At 37.7% G+C, this 19,186-nt stretch overlaps 1 protein-coding gene across 7 annotated transcripts in view; it reads right to left on the bottom strand.

The window, feature by feature from the left end:
- The window catches only part of LOC139737672 (glutaminase kidney isoform, mitochondrial-like), a 98,907-nt gene extending 80,171 nt beyond the window's left edge, over positions 1-18,736 (bottom strand). For 2 of the 7 annotated variants that reach the window (XM_071648348.1, XM_071648347.1), the window contains exons 1-4: positions 18,710-18,736; positions 11,328-11,593; positions 10,095-10,115; positions 1,892-1,960 (exon numbers count right to left, since the gene is read on the bottom strand). In XM_071648348.1, coding sequence (XP_071504449.1) covers positions 1,892-1,960; positions 10,095-10,115; positions 11,328-11,560 — 323 coding nt within the window. In that variant the 5' untranslated portion in view covers positions 11,561-11,593; positions 18,710-18,736. The remainder of the gene's footprint in view (positions 1-1,891; positions 1,961-10,094; positions 10,116-11,327; positions 11,594-18,709) is intronic. The other 5 variants (XM_071648350.1, XM_071648353.1, XM_071648352.1 and 2 more) reach the window with 3 other exon arrangements.
- Positions 18,737-19,186: the final 450 nt, after the last annotated feature.

Below are 19,186 nucleotides of genomic sequence, written 5' to 3'. Positions count from 1 at the left end.
CCACAAACATGCATACTCCAAAACCTTCTAGGGAGCGATTTTCCTGCCGCTTCTTGCCCCAGATATAATTCACGCTGGCTGGATATATCATATCATACAGGATTGACTATGAAAGGGAAATGAGTGAATGCAACAATATGAGAAGAACACATCAATGAAGTAGAAAATCCGGTAATCTGTTGACAAGTAAACAAATTTGTAAAGTTTTTGTGCAGCCATCGCTGGATAAGAGACTACAACAGTTTGTGACATCATTGTAAAACAGTGAACTGTACAGAAAATAAAAAGAGAATTCCACAGAATTTCTTTTTTTTTTTGTGGTTAAAATCGAAAGTATATATTTCCTTGAGTTGCTAAGTACCCGACGTAATGTACATACAATGTTAAGGGTAATAATATTCCCCCTGCTTTCTGAAAGAGACCCTGTATCTTTCAGTGAAAATATGTTATATTTTCTTTATTTTTCTTTATAAATATAATTGTTCATACATTATATCACAAAATGCTGCAGTCTTCTTATCCAGCAATGGCTGCACCAAAATATCAAAAATTAATAACTTCTGAACAGATTGTTCAAATTTCCTGAAATGTTGCTGATGTCTTCTTCTCATATTGTTATATATTCCTTCTTGAAATTCAAATATAATGTATGTAGGTTTCACTATGCCCCCTTTTTTATACACACCATGTGCTATCCCCCCCCCCCCCCCCATAATTCTATAGTCTTCAATCAAGGAGCACAGGAATTGATTTATCTGCTTGGTAAAGAATAATATTCTATGCTGTGTTTACCAGCCACCACAGTACATATCATCTTAAACATGGCAGGCATTGAGCTGAACGGAAATGTTACCCCCCCCCCCCCCTTCAATTACAGTAGTAACACTCAAAGCACAATAACTTTTATAAAAATATAAGCAGAACAAATCTGTAATTGCACTAAACCAAAAGTCAAAATACAATTCAAAATGGTGCTGAACCTGCTTTCAAACAACATTGCATAACACAAACAGGAAGCAGCCCACAACAACAAGCCTTTAAGAGCGATTACTGCAGACACAGAACTTCACAAAATCAAAATGCCGAAATATGATAACAAAATATGATAACAAAATATGGCATAGCCCCCAGTAAAAGGTCATGTGGGAGGGATATTGATACTTTTAAACAGTCAACCTCACCTAAGCCGACCCCAAACAGTTAAATAGGTGGTTTAGTCTATCATCAAAGGAAAATTCCACTCCAGATGGATGAAAAAAAAAATCAAATTTTATTTTGTAAAGTAAAAAAAAATCACATAAGTCAAAAGATTTTCCCTGGTCCAAGTGGATTTGACTTAGATGAGGCTGACTACAGGTATTAAGGATTTATGTTGCACGTACAAACGCTATGTGTCACAACAGGTTGAAAAATAGCTGATATGTGACCAACTCAAGTTTAATCTCATGTTTAATCTCAGTCCAAAAGTGATCATCAGTCAATACAAACAAGCAGTGAACATGCAACACTCTGCAAGAATAAAAGTAAATACCATCATATTACACAAATTCAGCCAATGGCTAAAGCGCAGCTACTGTACAGCTGGACTCTGTACCATACATTATGAGATAAAATACCATCTCAAACTGGAAATTGATATCACTATGACAACAACAGAAGGAATGATTACATTTTTGGCTGGATTTTTTTTGTTTGTTTGGTGGGTTTTTTTTTTTTTTTTCGTGTGTGTGTGTGTGTGTGGGGGGGGGGGGGGGGGGGGGGGGAGGGTGTGTCTTGGGGGTTTTCCTTCCAGACATTCATGCACTGTATAAACACCACAAAGGAGAAATCACAGTAAATCCATGCAAACACAGACGAGAAGCTCTAAAATTCATCCTCTAAGATCACATACGGCTTATTATCCTTGGATCCCTGCATTTCTCTCATTGCTGCTGGATCATTAACTTCGTACCAGAGCTTTCTGTGCAACATAGACAAGAAACAAAAACCCAAAACAGAAGGATCAACATACAGACTGCACATGAAGAAACTGAATCAAACAGTCAGGCATAGCAAAGAGCAGCTCAGCTGTATCTAAAAAGAAAAGGACCAAGTCTGCTCATTAACCCATTGAGGACGGCTTGATTTTGTTATAAATTCCCATAGACACCTGCCCAAGTATACTTGGGACAAGTCTTCAACAGGTTAACCCGTTGAGGACGTTTTGATTTTGCTACAACATGTATTTCCCATAGACACCTGAGTATAATCGGGACTCATCCTCAACGGGTTAAAGTACCCAGTATCACATACTGCTTTCATCTCTGTTGGAAACCCAGTCAGAGAACATCTGAACTGCACACAATTTGTCAGAGTTGCTATTATACATAATTGTACATTAATCTTTTTACATTCAGCTACAGTACAGCAGCAGGTCCAGTCTACTCTGATGGATGTAAAGTTATACAAAACAAACAGAAAACCCATTATTTGCTTATTTGCAATATGTATCTTAAAAAAATACAATGTATTTTTATGTTTATTTCATAGAGAGATATTCTGCATTCTTATATTACATGTATATAAAATATATACTATGGATTCTAACTTGTAACTCAACATTATGCAGAATATCGAATTACATTGTATGTGTTCTATCCACTCCAATCATGTTCATTTCAAAATCTTGTAAAATTCTGTTTTTCCTACCTTAATATTTGATTTACTGTTCCAAATTTTAGTCTTGTATGTACCTCCGTTTATGTTTAGCATGTCTTTTTCATTTCATCTGTTTGTGCAAACAAATAAATCTGAAGCTCTACAAAATTTATGTTGCAAGCTCATTAAGAATTACCTTGAACTCTGTGACATGCTTTGTCATCATCTCAGTATCACGCCTGTATTTACCCAGTTTAAAAACTGTGCTACAGATAATTCTGCATTTTACACCATGTTCCCAGCAGCCACAGCAGCCCTGTTTGCCTTAAAGGCATAATTTACCATTTGCAGATGAAGCAAAAACCCAACATTAGTGCTTTAAAATAGTTCTAAAATGTGAGTTAGGGATAGAAACAACCACTGTAAAAATTTGAATCCGTATAATCGATGTTAAGTATTGTTAAATACACAAAATGTGAACAATAGTTATAATAAGAATGCTTCCAGACTAAACCATATACAGTTATGGTTAATTGAGAAAAATGCTGATATCTCCTCATATTTTAGGCTTTTTTTGCAAAAAATTTTTATGGTAGGATGTTTTGTGATACAATAGACCTACACATATGCATCAAATGTGGTATCTTGAACATTTTTTAAATCACTGCTCCCAAAGGTAAACTGGACCTTTAAATGTAGTGCGCCATGGATAGATGGGACATTCTCCTGATTTTCCCCCTCCATATTCTACTCTTGTTCGTTCCAGTCCTTACTCCGGTGAACATGTACAGTGTAGCTATCAGACATCATTCTCACAGCGTCTGGTCAGGTTAGACTAGACGCCGTTCTCACAGTCTGGTCAGGCTAGTCTACAAGATATTTTCTGTCGCGTCCAACTACGGACCGCCTCCAAGTGACGTGACTGACATGGCCTAAGGGAACATGATGTAAATGCAGCATAAACTGTCTATCTACCAATACCTTCCAGACATTTGTTAAATTTCCTGTGGATGACAATACCAATATAACTTCAAACTAAATTCCACATTCAAACTGACTTTACTAAATAGTGCAAAGTCAAATGACCTGGTTGTTATCAGGAACATTGAACTGGATTAAGAAAAGCATGTTGGTTTATGGCATCTTACAATGTAAGTTTTGCATGTTTACTCATTTACATGTGAATGACAGTTGTGAGGCAGTATCACCATCTTTAATATCTACACTGCACATACAAATGTGTCTGATATAAAGGTTAAAAAATGTTACGTGTAAAACTTGAAATCTCTTTTAATTTCTTTTCTTTTTCGTCATTCTAAATGAAACTCTTTTTTTCACAGGAAATTTGAACATGCAATTCTGTTTCATTCTGTTGAGAAAATCATACATGGGAGGTAACATTGGTCAAAGAAAAGCACTGCCACGACAATTAAAACAAATAATTAAAGAGAATTGAGAATATGTTTTCAAAAGCTCTGTTATCACGACCTAATACAATATATCAACATACATTATGTCAAAGTCCAACCACAAAAAGCATAATACCACTGGAGGGGCAACTGGTTGCCTTTTCACAATGTAGCGACACTCATGCACTAGAAGCTGCATTGCATGGTGCATTTATAATGACCATATTCAGGGAACAGTACATGCCCAACAAAAGCAAAGCGTTCCATGGCCTCTAGATTCCTGGAAAGCAACTCAACCTTTACCCAAGAAACTGACGCCCATTTCGTCTGAATAAAAAACAATACACAATCCATGGATATATGCAATTGTTGGTTTTTCCCATGCAACGGTTACTGTGTGAGTACAAATCATTCCACAGATTGAGGGAAGGCAGCAGGGTGTATTGTTGTAACTGATCAGTATTACTGTAAAAGCAGAAAAATATCACTCCATTAATTTGGGGTATTGGGCTGATTTCAGTCCACTTTAGCTACCTGTTTAAATGTAAATTTTGAAATGAAAGTATTTTCTTTCATTATTCATTTATATGCTGGATATCCAAACTCATTTTCATGTGCATTTCTTTCACATTGGTCTTTGTAGCATGCAAATTTACCTAGCTTCTGTGCCACAAGATGTTTTACTTTTACAGGGGAATAGTAAGAACTTCTCACACAAATACATGTGACAAAGAAAGTTTGTGTTGATTGTCTTGACAAAAGCACACATGAGATTGGTAGCTACAATTGCAATATATGTAGACAACACAGCTTGATGACAATGCACATCAAAACTTCTTTCCATATGAAGAAGAAATTAGTACTTGCCTCTGATTACCATATTGGTACGAGGGTCTCCTCCATATGTTATCACTGTAATGGAAACATCATCTGCATCTTAACTGTGTTTTAAAACAACTTTACCAGAGGTATAGGAAGTGTGTTGTAATCTTCACTGTGGTTTCAAAGGAAACTTTCAGGGTCAAACTGCTTGCACGGCTCTGCTTTAATGAAGTCATTATAAGAACTAATGACTTCATTGAATGTACAGCTTAAGTGAACAGAAATCATACAAAACCTGTAGTAATAAGGAATATATATCCACCCAACTTGCAGTACATGAAATCTTACAATAGTAATGTTGTCATTTCATTTTCAATTAAAAAAAGCTGCTAAAGATTTCAAAATTCCATATCCCCCAATGCCTTGCTATCTTAACCACCTGTGGCACATCATGGTATATTGAATTGGTATTACAACATAATGAGCATATCATTCATGTATGACCTACATGCACAGGTCAGCTGCAAATTATCGCAACCCCATCAAAATTTTTCCAGTGAGATCACTGAATCAAAAAGATATGACCCTGATCGCAACACAAATTTTGAAATCTTTACTATTAGAACAGCTCTAATCTTACATTATGTGAAACATGAATTTTAGTCTTGGCTTGAGGTTTTTGAGTGTACTAAACACTAAAACTACTACAGTTACTGTACCATACGCCACTGTTCTGTTCATTGATGTGATCAGCTAGTGCAGCTGCCAAGAGAATTTGTGACTGTCTTTTCCCTTTGTTGGTACAAGTACATGTACCTACAGACACAAAATGCAACAAGGTTTTTCCTACTTACTGGGAAATTGGAGATGTTATTTACCATCACTGCTTTAGGGCTATGATTCTGGGCCATATTTGTGGGACATATGCCAATATACAGGCACATACATTAAACTATCCAGGATGATCTATTCCAAACATTATTCTTTTCTTCTTCTTTTTTTTAAAAGATGTCAATCATAACAATTTGCTTTCTCGACAATACATTACCCCATTTAGCAGTCCAACTGGACCACCACTGCCTCAGTTGTAAACAACTTTAAAAGAAATATATTCGTAATAAGTACTTTAATACAACAACGCAACTAGGATTTGCATATATCTGTATCTAGAAAAAGATGTTTACAATTCATAAAGACTTGATACTGAGGCTCTGCCCCCTTGGTCCTCACAGGGATCATGTACGCAACCTGACAACTTTGTATTTACCTGCCCAAAGGATCGACTCCTGCCGAGTTCAATTTGAAACAAATTGTTCAAAAAAAAAAAAATGATCATGCATAACAAAGAAGAGATAATACATCAATTTAATTCATTTGCTCTAAATCAAACTTCTGAATTCCCTAATAATTCCTAAGAACTCCCTATTGTATGTGCCCAAATGGGTCACAGTTGCTACTATCATAAACAACCAAGTACAAGAGTACACCAACATGCCACATAAAATGGTCATACTAGTCCTAGATCTTGAGTTAAAGATATTTAAATTAAAATTCATGCGATAGTACATAAGGCTCTTCCCTAGGGCCATCTGAACCATATGACCAATTTTGCAACCTCTTTACCTACTAAACAATCCCTATCAAATTTGGGAGAAATATGAAACAAAAGCTATATACCTGGTACTCTAACCAAATGCCCCAATTTTGAAAGGAAACTAAACCTTAAAGGGTATGTACAGTTCTGGTCGAGGTGAGAATTTTGCTTTTAACGTTTTGCGAGATATTCAGAAAGCACTCTATGAGATGTCAAAGATCATGCAATTCTAAGGGGTATCAAAAGTTTATTTGATGAAAATGGGTTTTGAAATGGCCGAGATATCCAAAAACAAGGTGAAACAAAGAGATCCTAATAAAGGTGGGGCATGTCGCCTTTTATTATTATCACTTTTTTGGATATCTCAGCCATTTGAACACCAATTTTCATCAAATAAACGTTGAATCCTTTCTAAAATTACATGCTCTTTCATATTTCATGAGATGTTTCTCACTATCTCACCTAAGAATGTTCAAAACATGAATCCCCACCTCAACCAGTACTGTACAGTCCTTTTAAAGGTCAACATGCTGGAAAATTTACAAATGCATACAGGGAATAACTGACAAGTATAAAAAAAAAAACAGATACTAATGACGATCTCTGCCATCTAGCTCATGCAAAAAGTAAATATGTGTATCAGATTAATTCAAGTAGTGAGCAGTTTCAGAACTAGTGTGAAGTAACTGACATGCACAAGTCATCCCGTCACCTCTTTCAACATTTTTTTTTAAATTAATTTATTCATTTTTGGGGTGGGGGGGGGAGGGAGGATGGTGGGGGAAGTGACAAACTTTTAGTGCCTGCTAAAATGACAAGGATAACATTGCTGGGCTACAAGACATTAACAATGCACAATACATTGTACTAGCATTGCCTCTGCATGTATTGTAACAGGAGATCCTAGGGAGGGATAAATTGGCCTACAGCATATAAATAATGTACCTGCTATCTGGTATTTGGAATACAGTGTACATGATAAACTATTGGGTAATAGTCAAGGATTATTAACATGCTACTTTCGCGTAACTGCGACTGTTCTGTGAAATATTTTTGCCTAAGAGTAAGCTGCCAGTTTAAATGAATTTGTCCAGCCACATCTCAACTCTTTTATATTTCACTAGAAATGTCGCTATGGCGACTGATGCCTCCACCATAATGCATGATTCTCCCAATAGGCGTATAGTACAATGTCTTCACAATGTGTGATCCATGACAGTTTCACATAACTGGCAAAATATTGAAATGACAGGTTTGTCAGAAATGTCTTGAACTGGGTTTGCTTTAATTTTCTAAGAGTGCAGGTACACATATAATATTGAGGAATTGAGAATTTTTACTTGAATTCTGACAGACCTTTTTATAAATTTATGCATTGAGTAATTTCCAAGGTATGAAGAAAGAGTGTAATGACGGTACAAAATTGATTTTTTTTTTTTTTTTTTTTGGGGGGGGGGGGCATTGAAACCTGGCCTTTGACCCTTAACCTTTGACCTTTGACCTTCTGGCTGGAAATTTCCAAGAGAATCTCCATTAGGTAATGCATGTAATAAGTTTTGAAACTAATAATGCAAGCATTGCATATATTAGTATATGAGGGTAATAGTAAAATTTTGAGGAGTTGACCTTGACCTTTGACCCCTGACTATTGACCCATGACCCCTAAATTCCCTAGATAATCCCTGCCAGTCAGTACATGTGTAAGTACCAAGTTCCACGAAGATACATTGAACCATTGGCGAGAAAAGTGATATTGCAACATTTTCACCTAACCTTTGACCTTTTGACCTTTGACCTTATGACATGAAACTCTCTCTGGAGAATCTTTACACAGTAGTACATGTCCACACCAAGTTTCAAGAAAATACCTTTGGGCATTGCATAGATATGGGGGAAATTGCAACATTTGCAGCATTTGACCTTGACCTTTTGACCTTTGACCTCTTGCCAATGTCACTAAAATCATATCAACTAATTGTCCCATCATACATCATCCTTGGACCAAGTTTGGTGAAAGCTGCTTCATCCAGTTTTGAGTTATCACGTAAACAGATAAATTTTAGGATTTGACCTTGATCTTTGACCTTTGACCTCTGTCCGATTTCACTGAAAAACTAATCAAGTAATTGTCCCATCATACATCATCCTCCAACAAAGTTTGGTGAAATTTACTCCATTCAGTCTTGAGTTATCGCATAAACAGATACAATTTCATGATTTGACCTTGACCTTTGACCTTTAGCCAATTTCACCCAAAATCTAATCAAATTATTGCCCCATCCTACTTCATACTTGGACCAAGTTTGGTAAAATTCCAGTAAACGGACGGACAACCCGAAAACATAATGCCTCCGGCACCACTTCGTGGCGGAGGCATAATAAAATCAAATATATAGTATGTTTTGAAAACACTGACAGTAATAATTGTGTATCGGATCTCAATTACTGGTAAGATTATGATCGTCTTCCTGGTTCCTCATGAATGTTTCTCTTGTTACAAAAGGGCCAGTCCAATATGTTGGGTCAACAAAGTACATGTGTCCATGTAACAGAGGTATCAACTTTTTTATTTCACAATGAAGATTATTTCAAATTAGGTTTATCACGTTTTCCTGTATCAATATGAACTAAAGTTAAAACTGCATTCTGCTATAGTGATGCATATTAAATCAGATATCTTTCATGGATTTGCAGCACTACAAATTAATTTTCTTACCTCCGTTACATGGACATCACGTTTAACACTGGCAATAAATTCTCTGGTCTAAAATTGCAATACCCAATATGCCTGAGCAGTAAACCTAGGTGGGATATTGTATTACTGTTTTCTTTCCGAAGTCATTACTGGCAGATATTTGCTTGGTGTTAATGATGCCTAGATTTTCAGTTTTTAGTATGTCCCAACCCCGTGGACTGACCTAAAATTTGATTGTGTTCACATAGGAGAGCCTAGAGTAATACAATTGACTTGACTCATAAGTATGCTAGATTTAGCTGAGAATTGTCACTGTGTTTTTTCTTTACTTTAACGAAAAGAACTTTAATTGACTGAAACCATAATTGGCTTCACTTTCACAAAGTTGTAGTCAACTTTATTCTAAAACTTAAGGCCTGACTCAACTGTTTTCAAAGGAACTCTGGTGGGATGCACATCTTCATGCAAACACATTACTCAGTACATTGTACATGTATAGAAGCAGTTTACGACTTTGAGAATAAAGGATTTGTGCCTAATCAAATCATTAAATATGACCTTGCTGAATGCTCATTTGTCTGGAATTAATCACAGCTATTGAATCAAAAAGGGCATTAGAGTTTCTTTGTGTGTTTGTATGCTTTCATAACTCCCACATGCTTCCTCTTTTTTTTTCTAAAAGAGAAGAATGCAATGTTAAGGATGAATGTGAAAACTGTACACTGGATACAACCAGAAATGCACATAACACCATGAAGCTACTTGTAACTTCAAGGTAACACATACAGAGCAAGCAGAAAATACCAGGAGGAAGTAATACAATTAATTTGGGGTTTTTCTTTTATATATTATTCTGTGACAACACAATGAAATTTGTAATGAATGTGCTATGCAAATGTTTGCTATGCAAATGTTTGCTTGTAATTGAAACCCCTACCTGGCACGTCTTCCAGGATTCCTGCACACACCAAAATAAAATCATAATGTCAACATCGTTTGACATACATTATCTACTGTCTCCAGGGGGAAGGGGGAAGATTTGCTGTGAACTAAGAACTCTTAAGTGGTTCTTAATTATCTTGCAATAAGTTAAAATCTGAATCCCCCCATTTCAAACAAAACTATACCATCCCTTTCACAACATGCGAATATGTCAACTGATCCCGACATGAACGTGATGTGCCAGTGGACATTTATTTGTTCATTAGCACAATGATCTTTCTCTTTGATAAAGTTTAGAATGCAAGCATATGATACAACTTGTATGGAATGAGTGTACTCTTTTTTATTCATCCTTTCCACTAGGAGTCCTTGCAAAAGAAGTGAATAAGCATAAATTGTTGACACATCACTGCAGGATGAGGGTGGGAGAAGAGGGGAACAACTATGTATCTAAGAAAGAAATCTGCTCATTGTGACTAGAATAAAGTGGTCAATATGGGATTTATAGGTTCATTTTCATACACACTATCTATGTTCATCTAATGCAACAGTTTACATCAAGTACTGAAATACAGCAGATATTGATTAAAATCTAACATTAAATTTGGTGAAGCATTGCTCTAAAGTCAAGCTAATAATACTAGTTATAATCCACGTATTACATAAAGTAATTTGAACTTGCACTTTTCGTTTTTCTATGACTTCAACAGAATATGCTTCTACCTTCCCCAGAAGGCATTTAGAATCATTGTTACCTTAACAACATTTCAGTAACAGGTAAAGGTCATATGTGCAATTTTCATAAGAAATTAAAGGCTTGTGAAACTGATTTTTTTTTTTTACAGTGCTATATTCTCCTACTGTGACATCATGTTAAAGAAAAGGCAACACTTGGATTTTAAAATCAAAACTTTTGAGTGAATCATCACATTTGCTTAACACTTTTAATAGAACTGCTCTTTTCATATTCCAAATTTGCTGAATGCACACACGAAGGCTGTACATTTGGAAAAACTTTCCCTACACAAGAAGACTAGATTTGTGTGTGTGTTTGTCTGTCTGTCTGTTTGTTTCATTTCCAATTTGAGAAGATGGCTGGATAGTCCATATTCAGTTGCACCAGCTTGTCTTGCATGGGGTCCAGTTGCATGTAGGGGTTAACCTAGGCACCTTAATCATGTAAATGCCTCTCATATGCCCCGGACACAGTGGTAGAGCTCTTTCTTACCCACTCGGTCCACTGTTGGAGTCACCATTATCCAGACATGTACTGGAGCTGTGAAAGGGCCGGGGAAGGGCCTGATTGAGCCGGTTACCGAATCCGTGATGGCTAGTAGATGTGACCCTCTTCACACTTGGGGTCCATCGCTGAGAGACAGCAGCACACCTAGCCTGCTGCACTGCATAGTTGCGAAGGAAGAGCAAACGCTGCATACAGGAGCCTGGCACTGCCGACATCATGACAGTAGCAAGAGCTATACAGCAGCATCAGACCTGTGACAACACACAAAGGGTAAAGTGATAGCTTTAAGAATGGTGATACTGTGATGTTTTGAGGGGCTCCTCCAATGGACAGCGCCTTTGTGAGCAGTGAGCGCTGGATTCATTCCTGAGTGGTCAGACATTCTACCCATAATCAGGGTGGTCCACAACTTGAAATTTGAGCATGTTGCAAGCTCAGAATCTGAGAATATTGCAGAAATTGAATATGTACGGAGCTGCCTATCTCTCTTTGTGCTGCTTACATTTGTACATTCAATGTTCTCTCTCATGTTTTGCGCACAAATATCCAAGTACCAGGTAGTTTGATGTTTCTTATGTTATGCACATGTTTTGCACATTTTTGAATACTTTTACTTTGAGCTTGTTGCAAATTCTTGAGGATGTTGCATAGCATGTTGCTGGCTTTTGAGGACGTTGCACAAGAATTTTAGCACGTTGCAGCGACATGCTAAAACCCCTCGTGGACCACCCTGCATAATGGGTTATTGTTTGCACCAAAGTATACGTTAAATATGTTAGTGCCGATGCTAAACTGATCACTAGATTAGATTGCAATCAATACATTGCCTGTTTAGGTAAAACATAACACTAACCCTGAGATGCTCCTGGGTACAGTATAAACTGTGGGAGCGCCCTGAGTTATCAGGGTGCTTGCTTTGAATGATCACAAAAAAAAATCTCAACATCAGAAACCTCCAAAAGTGTCATATTTCACCAGCAATAGGATGATGTTTATACTACATAAATCTAAATGTTTTTTATATACAGCCACCACTCATGGAACTTACTACTTCCCAGACTGTCCAATGGTCTTGAAAAGACATTTTTCTTTGCATTTATCTCCTTTTTGCCGTTCCTTTTCAAAACAATCTTTAGTGGAACTTTGCAAAATCTATACTGATGAATATTCACATATCTGTTCATGACCGTACGATGTGATAGGCTCTTGCAAATCAGGTCAGCATTATGCATGTTAGACCAACTGTGTGTGCTGTATACATGTAAGCAATGAACGGCCAGGGCATGCACATGCGTATTAGGTTTCAAATCCACTGACTAAAGTGGTTGTCCTTGTCACAGATTCCACTTGACCAAATCAAGAAAAATTATCAAATTTGAACAGAAAGGGTCTAGATACTACTGGAGGAACCAAATGCTCCACAACGCCAGTTACAGTCAACAAGTAAACTACCTCTGTACATATTCAAACTAAAGCAAATTTTTTATGCATGATACTACTCCTCATGAGATGAAAAATCCTACTATCTGTGTTGCAGTTAAACATATGATTCGGCACGCCGTACACCGGGGTACCGTTGTAACCCGGGGTACCGCGTTGTATAGCGCCATCTCATGCCCATTATTTATAATGCGTATCCGAATTCAGATACGCCGATTCCGAATTCAGATACGGCAAAGTCGTCGCAATGAACTAGCACCATAGGTGTTTTTCGAAGTAATTTCTAGCACCACACCGTTTTGTAAACATCATCTACCGTAGCTTTTATTTTCAGAAAAAAAAAATCACCGAAAGCCCAGAAAATTCACCCCAAAATCAACTGTATTTCTTCAAAATTTGATCATGGGGGCTGCCATCTTTATAATCTTCTACGCGTGCGCGAATGGTCGACAATAAGAGATAAAATGTGAAAGAAAAAGGTTCAGAGCAGAAAATAATTATCAGTTGCATAATCACAAATAAGAAAACATTTTTGTGCATAATAATACTAAAATAATACTAAAAAAATATTTTGACACATTTTTTGTAAGCCAGGGTACAGCGCTGAAAAAAAAAAAATTAATTCAACAAAATGGCGAATTTTCATTTGGTACCCCAGGGTACCAAATATTGCATCATATGTAGACTGTGTCTACATACCCATAACTGAACTATTTGTTGTATTGTAATTTTGACACAGATTGTATGGGGTAGAGAATGGGTAGACCATCTAGAAACAGGCAAGAATTCCTTTGGTATCCTCCGCTAATATTTTGTCATACTACCGGTACCCACTATTCTTCATTAGAATTCTACTAGTACTCCACCCTTGTTTGATGACGTAGATTAATTACAATGTACCTTTGTGTTATGCACGGATTGCAGGCTGTCACGACCATTTGCCAAATATGTGTGCGTGCATGCATTCCTATCATGTAGGGGTGTGCATAGCCCGTAAGCGAACAAGGGTAGGTAGAGTAAGACCCAGAGTAAAATACCCCATTTGTGGCAGTTTAAGTGTTTTTCCACACTGTAAACAAATCAGGCAAATTATTTTCAACCATTTCATATATCATAGACAAGATTATCTATAACGCTATTGTTATCATAAAAAATTTTACCAATGACAAACGCAGTAGTCCTGATTTACCAGGGCAAAACCCGCCAGAATTTTCGCCGATATGCGCCATAGTAGCTCTGCTTGCGGCACGATGTACAATTCCTATGCTATATGCGCGTGCTCTGTGATCTTAAGCTGAACGCCTTCACATGTCTCGCGAACATTGCGTAAGCACCAATTCCCATTGCGAAAGCATGTGAAAATAGCGGGCACACATGCACCAGCTGCAAACAGGGATCGCAATTCTGGCAGTGTTGTTGATGTCTTTCTTGTGTTTTTCTCATTTTTTCGATGGTAACATCCACTTTCTATTTTACGTGAGGATATTTTCAAAATCCATGAATATCGGAAAACCAACAAAAAATCCAGTTTCTTAGACCCTTGTTTCTTAACTGTTATGTTAAGAAGTACCGAAAATAAACTGTTGGATGCGATATGTTGTCATTTAGGTGAGAAAATTTCATTTTGTCAGAGATTGAGCCCATTTTATCGGTTGATATTTATACATTGGTAGTGTGCTAGTACATTTGTAAAGCAGGGCTCGACACTAACTTTTTTGTCTGGTGGCCCGGTGGGGCCACCAAAATCCTCAATTTCAAATTTTTAGTGGCCCGAGAGAAAAATTTGGTGGGCCCCCCCAAAAAAAAACCCAATAAAAAAACATTAAAAGTCCTGTTTTTTTTAATGAGTCAAATATCTAAGTTTTATCCAGTCATAGTAAGAATTGGAAGTTGGACATACATCTACTCATAAATAAACCTCAACAAACATACAACAGTCACTCTCAGGCACTCATTCAGTCCTTTTCATCCATCCTTTAAACAAATATAACTGCTAATTTCCGGAGCAAAAAGTTACGAATTAATTGACGTACTTTTCAAAAAATTTTTGTGGCCCGAGGCGGGCCACCAAATTTGCCCTTTTGGGAAATTTGGTGGCCCGACTTTCAATTTTGGTGGCCCCGGGCCACCGGGCCACCGTTAGTGTCGAGTACTGATATAAGTGTAGTGTGCATGCACATGAGTGTGCCGCTGTGTTTAGTAATAGGTCTACTGTATATCACCAAGCATGTTGTACCTGCTGTGAATGGGCGCAAGGCCATACATACTGCCACAGTTACTCTAGTAGAACCCTACTGTACACTGTACAAGTGGAAATTTTCACGGTGTTGACATTTTCGTGCATTTCGCGCAACCTGAAACTAGCGCGAAGATAAAAGCACACAAATGGAAAGAGTTTCTTATGTCCCCCCCCCCCACCAACTTGCACAAAATAAACAAACCACTATTCCCCCTTACTAATAATAAACTAAATAAAGGTTATGGGAAGTCTTCCCATAAATGGCATAACCTTTATTTAGTCCATTATTTAATAGTTAAAAAAAAAATAGCAATCTATCCATTTTGTGCAAACTAGTGGAGGGGGGGGGGGGCATAAGGAACTCTTTCCACACAAATATTTGTTGCTTGCCATATGTTCCAGTAGTTATTGTCTTGATTCCGCGGAATTAAAAATACGCGAAACTCTTCTTACCCCGCCGAGCGCGAAAAATTAGTCGCGCGAAAATATCCACTTTTACAGTATCTCATCTATTTTGATGATGATCTGGTATAGACCGTCTAGAGTAGTCACTGTAACTGTAGAGCGGTATAAACTAGACTAGAGTAAAACCCCCAATTTTCGTACACTTAAAAAATTTGTTCAACTCACGTAATTTTTTTTTTCTGTATTTTTTTTGTGTGTATGTAACGTGTACAGTACAGTGTATCCTTTGTAATGTTCATTCTGTTTTTCGTTTCATGTTTGTAATGTTTATGATATGTATATTCTTTACCTGGTCCAGTAAATAATACTAATAATAATAATACCGTACTCTACAAAACTATATCTATGATAAAAATACATGTTAAATATATTGTAGCGGGAAAGTCCCTTAAAAGAGGGGGATTAAAAATATAAAAATATGATCTGATCTACGAGAGAGACCACACAACCAGAGTTGGGAAGTCTTTTACTTTAGACTACCGGTAGCTCTCTGTGTGCTGTGCGTGCCTCTACGCGATCTATCAGAGAACACACTTACAGAATTGGAAAGCCTGGTACTTTAGACTAACTTCCTGTGTCTCGCGTGTGCCTCTATACGCGACCTATCAATCTACCAGGTCTCGATCACTAAAGAATAATGCTGCCACCACCCAATTAATTAAATTTTATATACAAAGAACTGGGACCCCGTTCTAGATCTTCATCGAATCTCATTTCAGCACACCTCAATTCTTCATCTGTATCAGAATTACACCAGCACCAGCACCAGCAATCATCATGGATTACACAGGTGAGTTGAAAGCTCACTGCAATCACAGTCTAGCTCTTGTGCTTCTCCTCTATTCCGGCATGTTTGATCAGGACATGCACACTTCTACACACACGTGTACTGTATAAAAATCCCCTGCCGAGCAGTATGTAAGGCGCAATGGCTAGGCTTCGTTTGTTTGCCGTATACAAACTACATAGCTCACAAAGTCTTGGGAAGTTAGCTCTTGACAACTGATGTACTAGGACAGTTTGTCCTACTCCACATTCAACATCATTTCACACGAGATATCAATCTCACATTCAGAGACACATTCTCGTGATCCAGGCAATAATTTCATTATAGGCTCTGTTCCGATATAAATGATAGAATTGACATTTTTAATCATGGACATTCTGTCCATGAAACAAATCAACGTCGTGCACAACGAATGGCATAGCGTTGTGACCAACAAATATTGTTCACTGCCTGTACCTTGTAATAACTTATGATGACACCTTTTCTTACGAAAATAAGATTAGTTTACACCTAGAATATACATTAATTACATTATTTTAGTTTAATCTCTACAAATATTATTGGGTTGTATTTTTAAAGGTAAATGATGCTTGTATTCCCATCCAGCCTATATAACGGCATAACGCTCCTAAATCTCGGATAATATTAGGTCAACCCAGAGACACTGCCCTCAGCACAACGCAACCAGCCCTGAGCTCCGCCAAGTTTGCTTGTATACAAAATGTATCAGCTCCCCAGTCACCTCACCGGGATTTTCAACGGCACCTAACCCTTCCGACTACACACTAGCTCACCTTGTCCGCTCAGTGTGCATCATCATCAAAATAAACCAATTAACAATGCAGTCTCGAACTACTTAAAGCTCCGGAACATTGCCCGAATGCCAATACCAAAAATATAATCCTTGAAATCAAACGGTCACGAATTCCAAACAACATTGTTACCTATCTAGGTAATAAACTGTTAAAGACATTTTAAACTCCTAGACCGTTTTATAGGCTTATTTGCGCCTGTTATGATACGCCAGGATGCTCATAGAAACGGCGCCCTGAATTCAGACTAAGCGCACTGTCTATCTCATGAATATTCATAACTAAGGTAACTGTCAACTAGTGCATTTGTTTTGTATACGCATAGGAAATGCACATAGCTACGGCGCTCTGATAGCTGCAGATTGCGCAACGTCCTTATGAATATTCATTAGCACAAGTAATACTGTATGCAGTACTCTCTAGTCTGTGAATCACGGTGTGTGACCACTACATAAAATGATAGTCTTCTTTTCCAGACTCTGGCTTACTCTGGCTTTAGAGTGTAAGGAAAAAGACCTCTTCGTCACAATATCAACCTATTTTTTCCCCATTGATTTTGTTCAATATGTACATCAGAAAATTTCATAGAACCCCCAAATATTTACACTTTGTCAATTCCCCAAAATTCGGACATGTCAATAGGCATACAATTTACTACACAAGGCCGCTGAAAAATGAGCGCGCGCCATACCTTGTTGGCGCAAGGTTGCATCGGGGACGTTGCGGCGCCTGTTTGTGTCCGAATTTTGGTGACTCTGCACTTGCATTCAGCCGCTCTACATTTATTCACTGCATCGGCACGTGCAGACATTTTGTTTTTCTTTTGTGTTTTTGAGGATACCAATAAGCAAAAAAATCTCTCAACAGAACAGCGTAATTTTTCAATTTTTAGCACTTTTTCAGCAACCCTGATTCTTTAGTAATTTCACGGGACCTAATTCGTGTTTGCTTTGGAAAAGTTGCGGCGATTCTGCTTTTTGTGAGCAAAATTTTGGATTTTAGATGGATTTTTTGGAGGTGACTCGGGCACTTTCCTGTACTCTGTAGTGAGCAAGTGTACCAGTAGTAATATAGTATGTGATACGATGTGATATGTGTCCGGATTTTGGAAGCCGGCAGAAAATTTGTGTTTTTTTTTTACTCTATACGACTAGGCAAGTTCAAGACCTTAGTTTTCTATAGCAATATTAGTGAGGGTAGATAAGGAACTCTTTCCCTTTCCTAGAAACCCTTGCCACCTGGACCAGGCCAGGATGGACAGAGAATTACACTACAGTACATAGCCCTGGCTTGTGTGTGTACGTATACTTGCTACATATCGTGTAAATTTACGTTTACATCGGCACCGGCGCACCGGCAACAAGGGAACAAGGTTCGCCGGCAACAACCTTTTTCAACACTAACACGGTTTACTACAGTACGGACTAATTAATAACTTAGTTACAATACCGACTCTGAACAGGCCAGGTCCTGTGAAGTTTGTAAAACTAAATAGAGGGGCCTTTTCTCGAGATGTATATCAGTACATGTCATTTTTTTAACTAGAATTCGATCCCTACAGAAATACCATATGGGCATTCATCAAATATTTTCACGAAGAAGCAACAATAACGAAAATGCTTACCTCGATATCCAGTGGGCGAAACCCCGAAGATTCACACATCACCGGCGGCGCGGCTCGTGTGTACGTACGTACGTACGTGTGCGATCGATCGGCCACCGACGGCCATGCCAGTAGCAGGCGATCGCGAGGAATTCAACCGCCGATCGAGTAAAAGTTAGAATCGCGCCATCTATCGACTTGCAGCCAGAGAATGGACATGACTTGAACTCAAGTTGAACATAGAAACCATCACCCACAAATGAAAAAAAAAAATCAATCACAAGCGTAGAAACAAACAACGCCCACTAATGAAGAAAACGACCACAAATTTAGTAACAAATTTCATACATCAATAACAAAAGTAGAAAATTTCTTAGAAATTTCTACATTTATGGTTGATGTATTTCTACATTAGTGGGTTTTTACGTTGCCAGTTTTTTAGGCTATGGTAGCCTACGTGTATCACACGACGAGCGAGTTCAATGTTTTTCTTAATTT

This window comes from Diadema antillarum, unplaced genomic scaffold, assembly GCF_040938485.1.
Source record: "Diadema antillarum isolate AM-2024a unplaced genomic scaffold, OU_Dant_1.0 seq00000698_RagTag, whole genome shotgun sequence".
Classification (NCBI taxonomy): Eukaryota; Metazoa; Echinodermata; class Echinoidea; order Diadematoida; family Diadematidae; genus Diadema; species Diadema antillarum.
The sequence above is the reverse complement of the archived record's forward strand: the minus strand, read 5'-3'. Positions and strand labels throughout refer to the sequence as shown.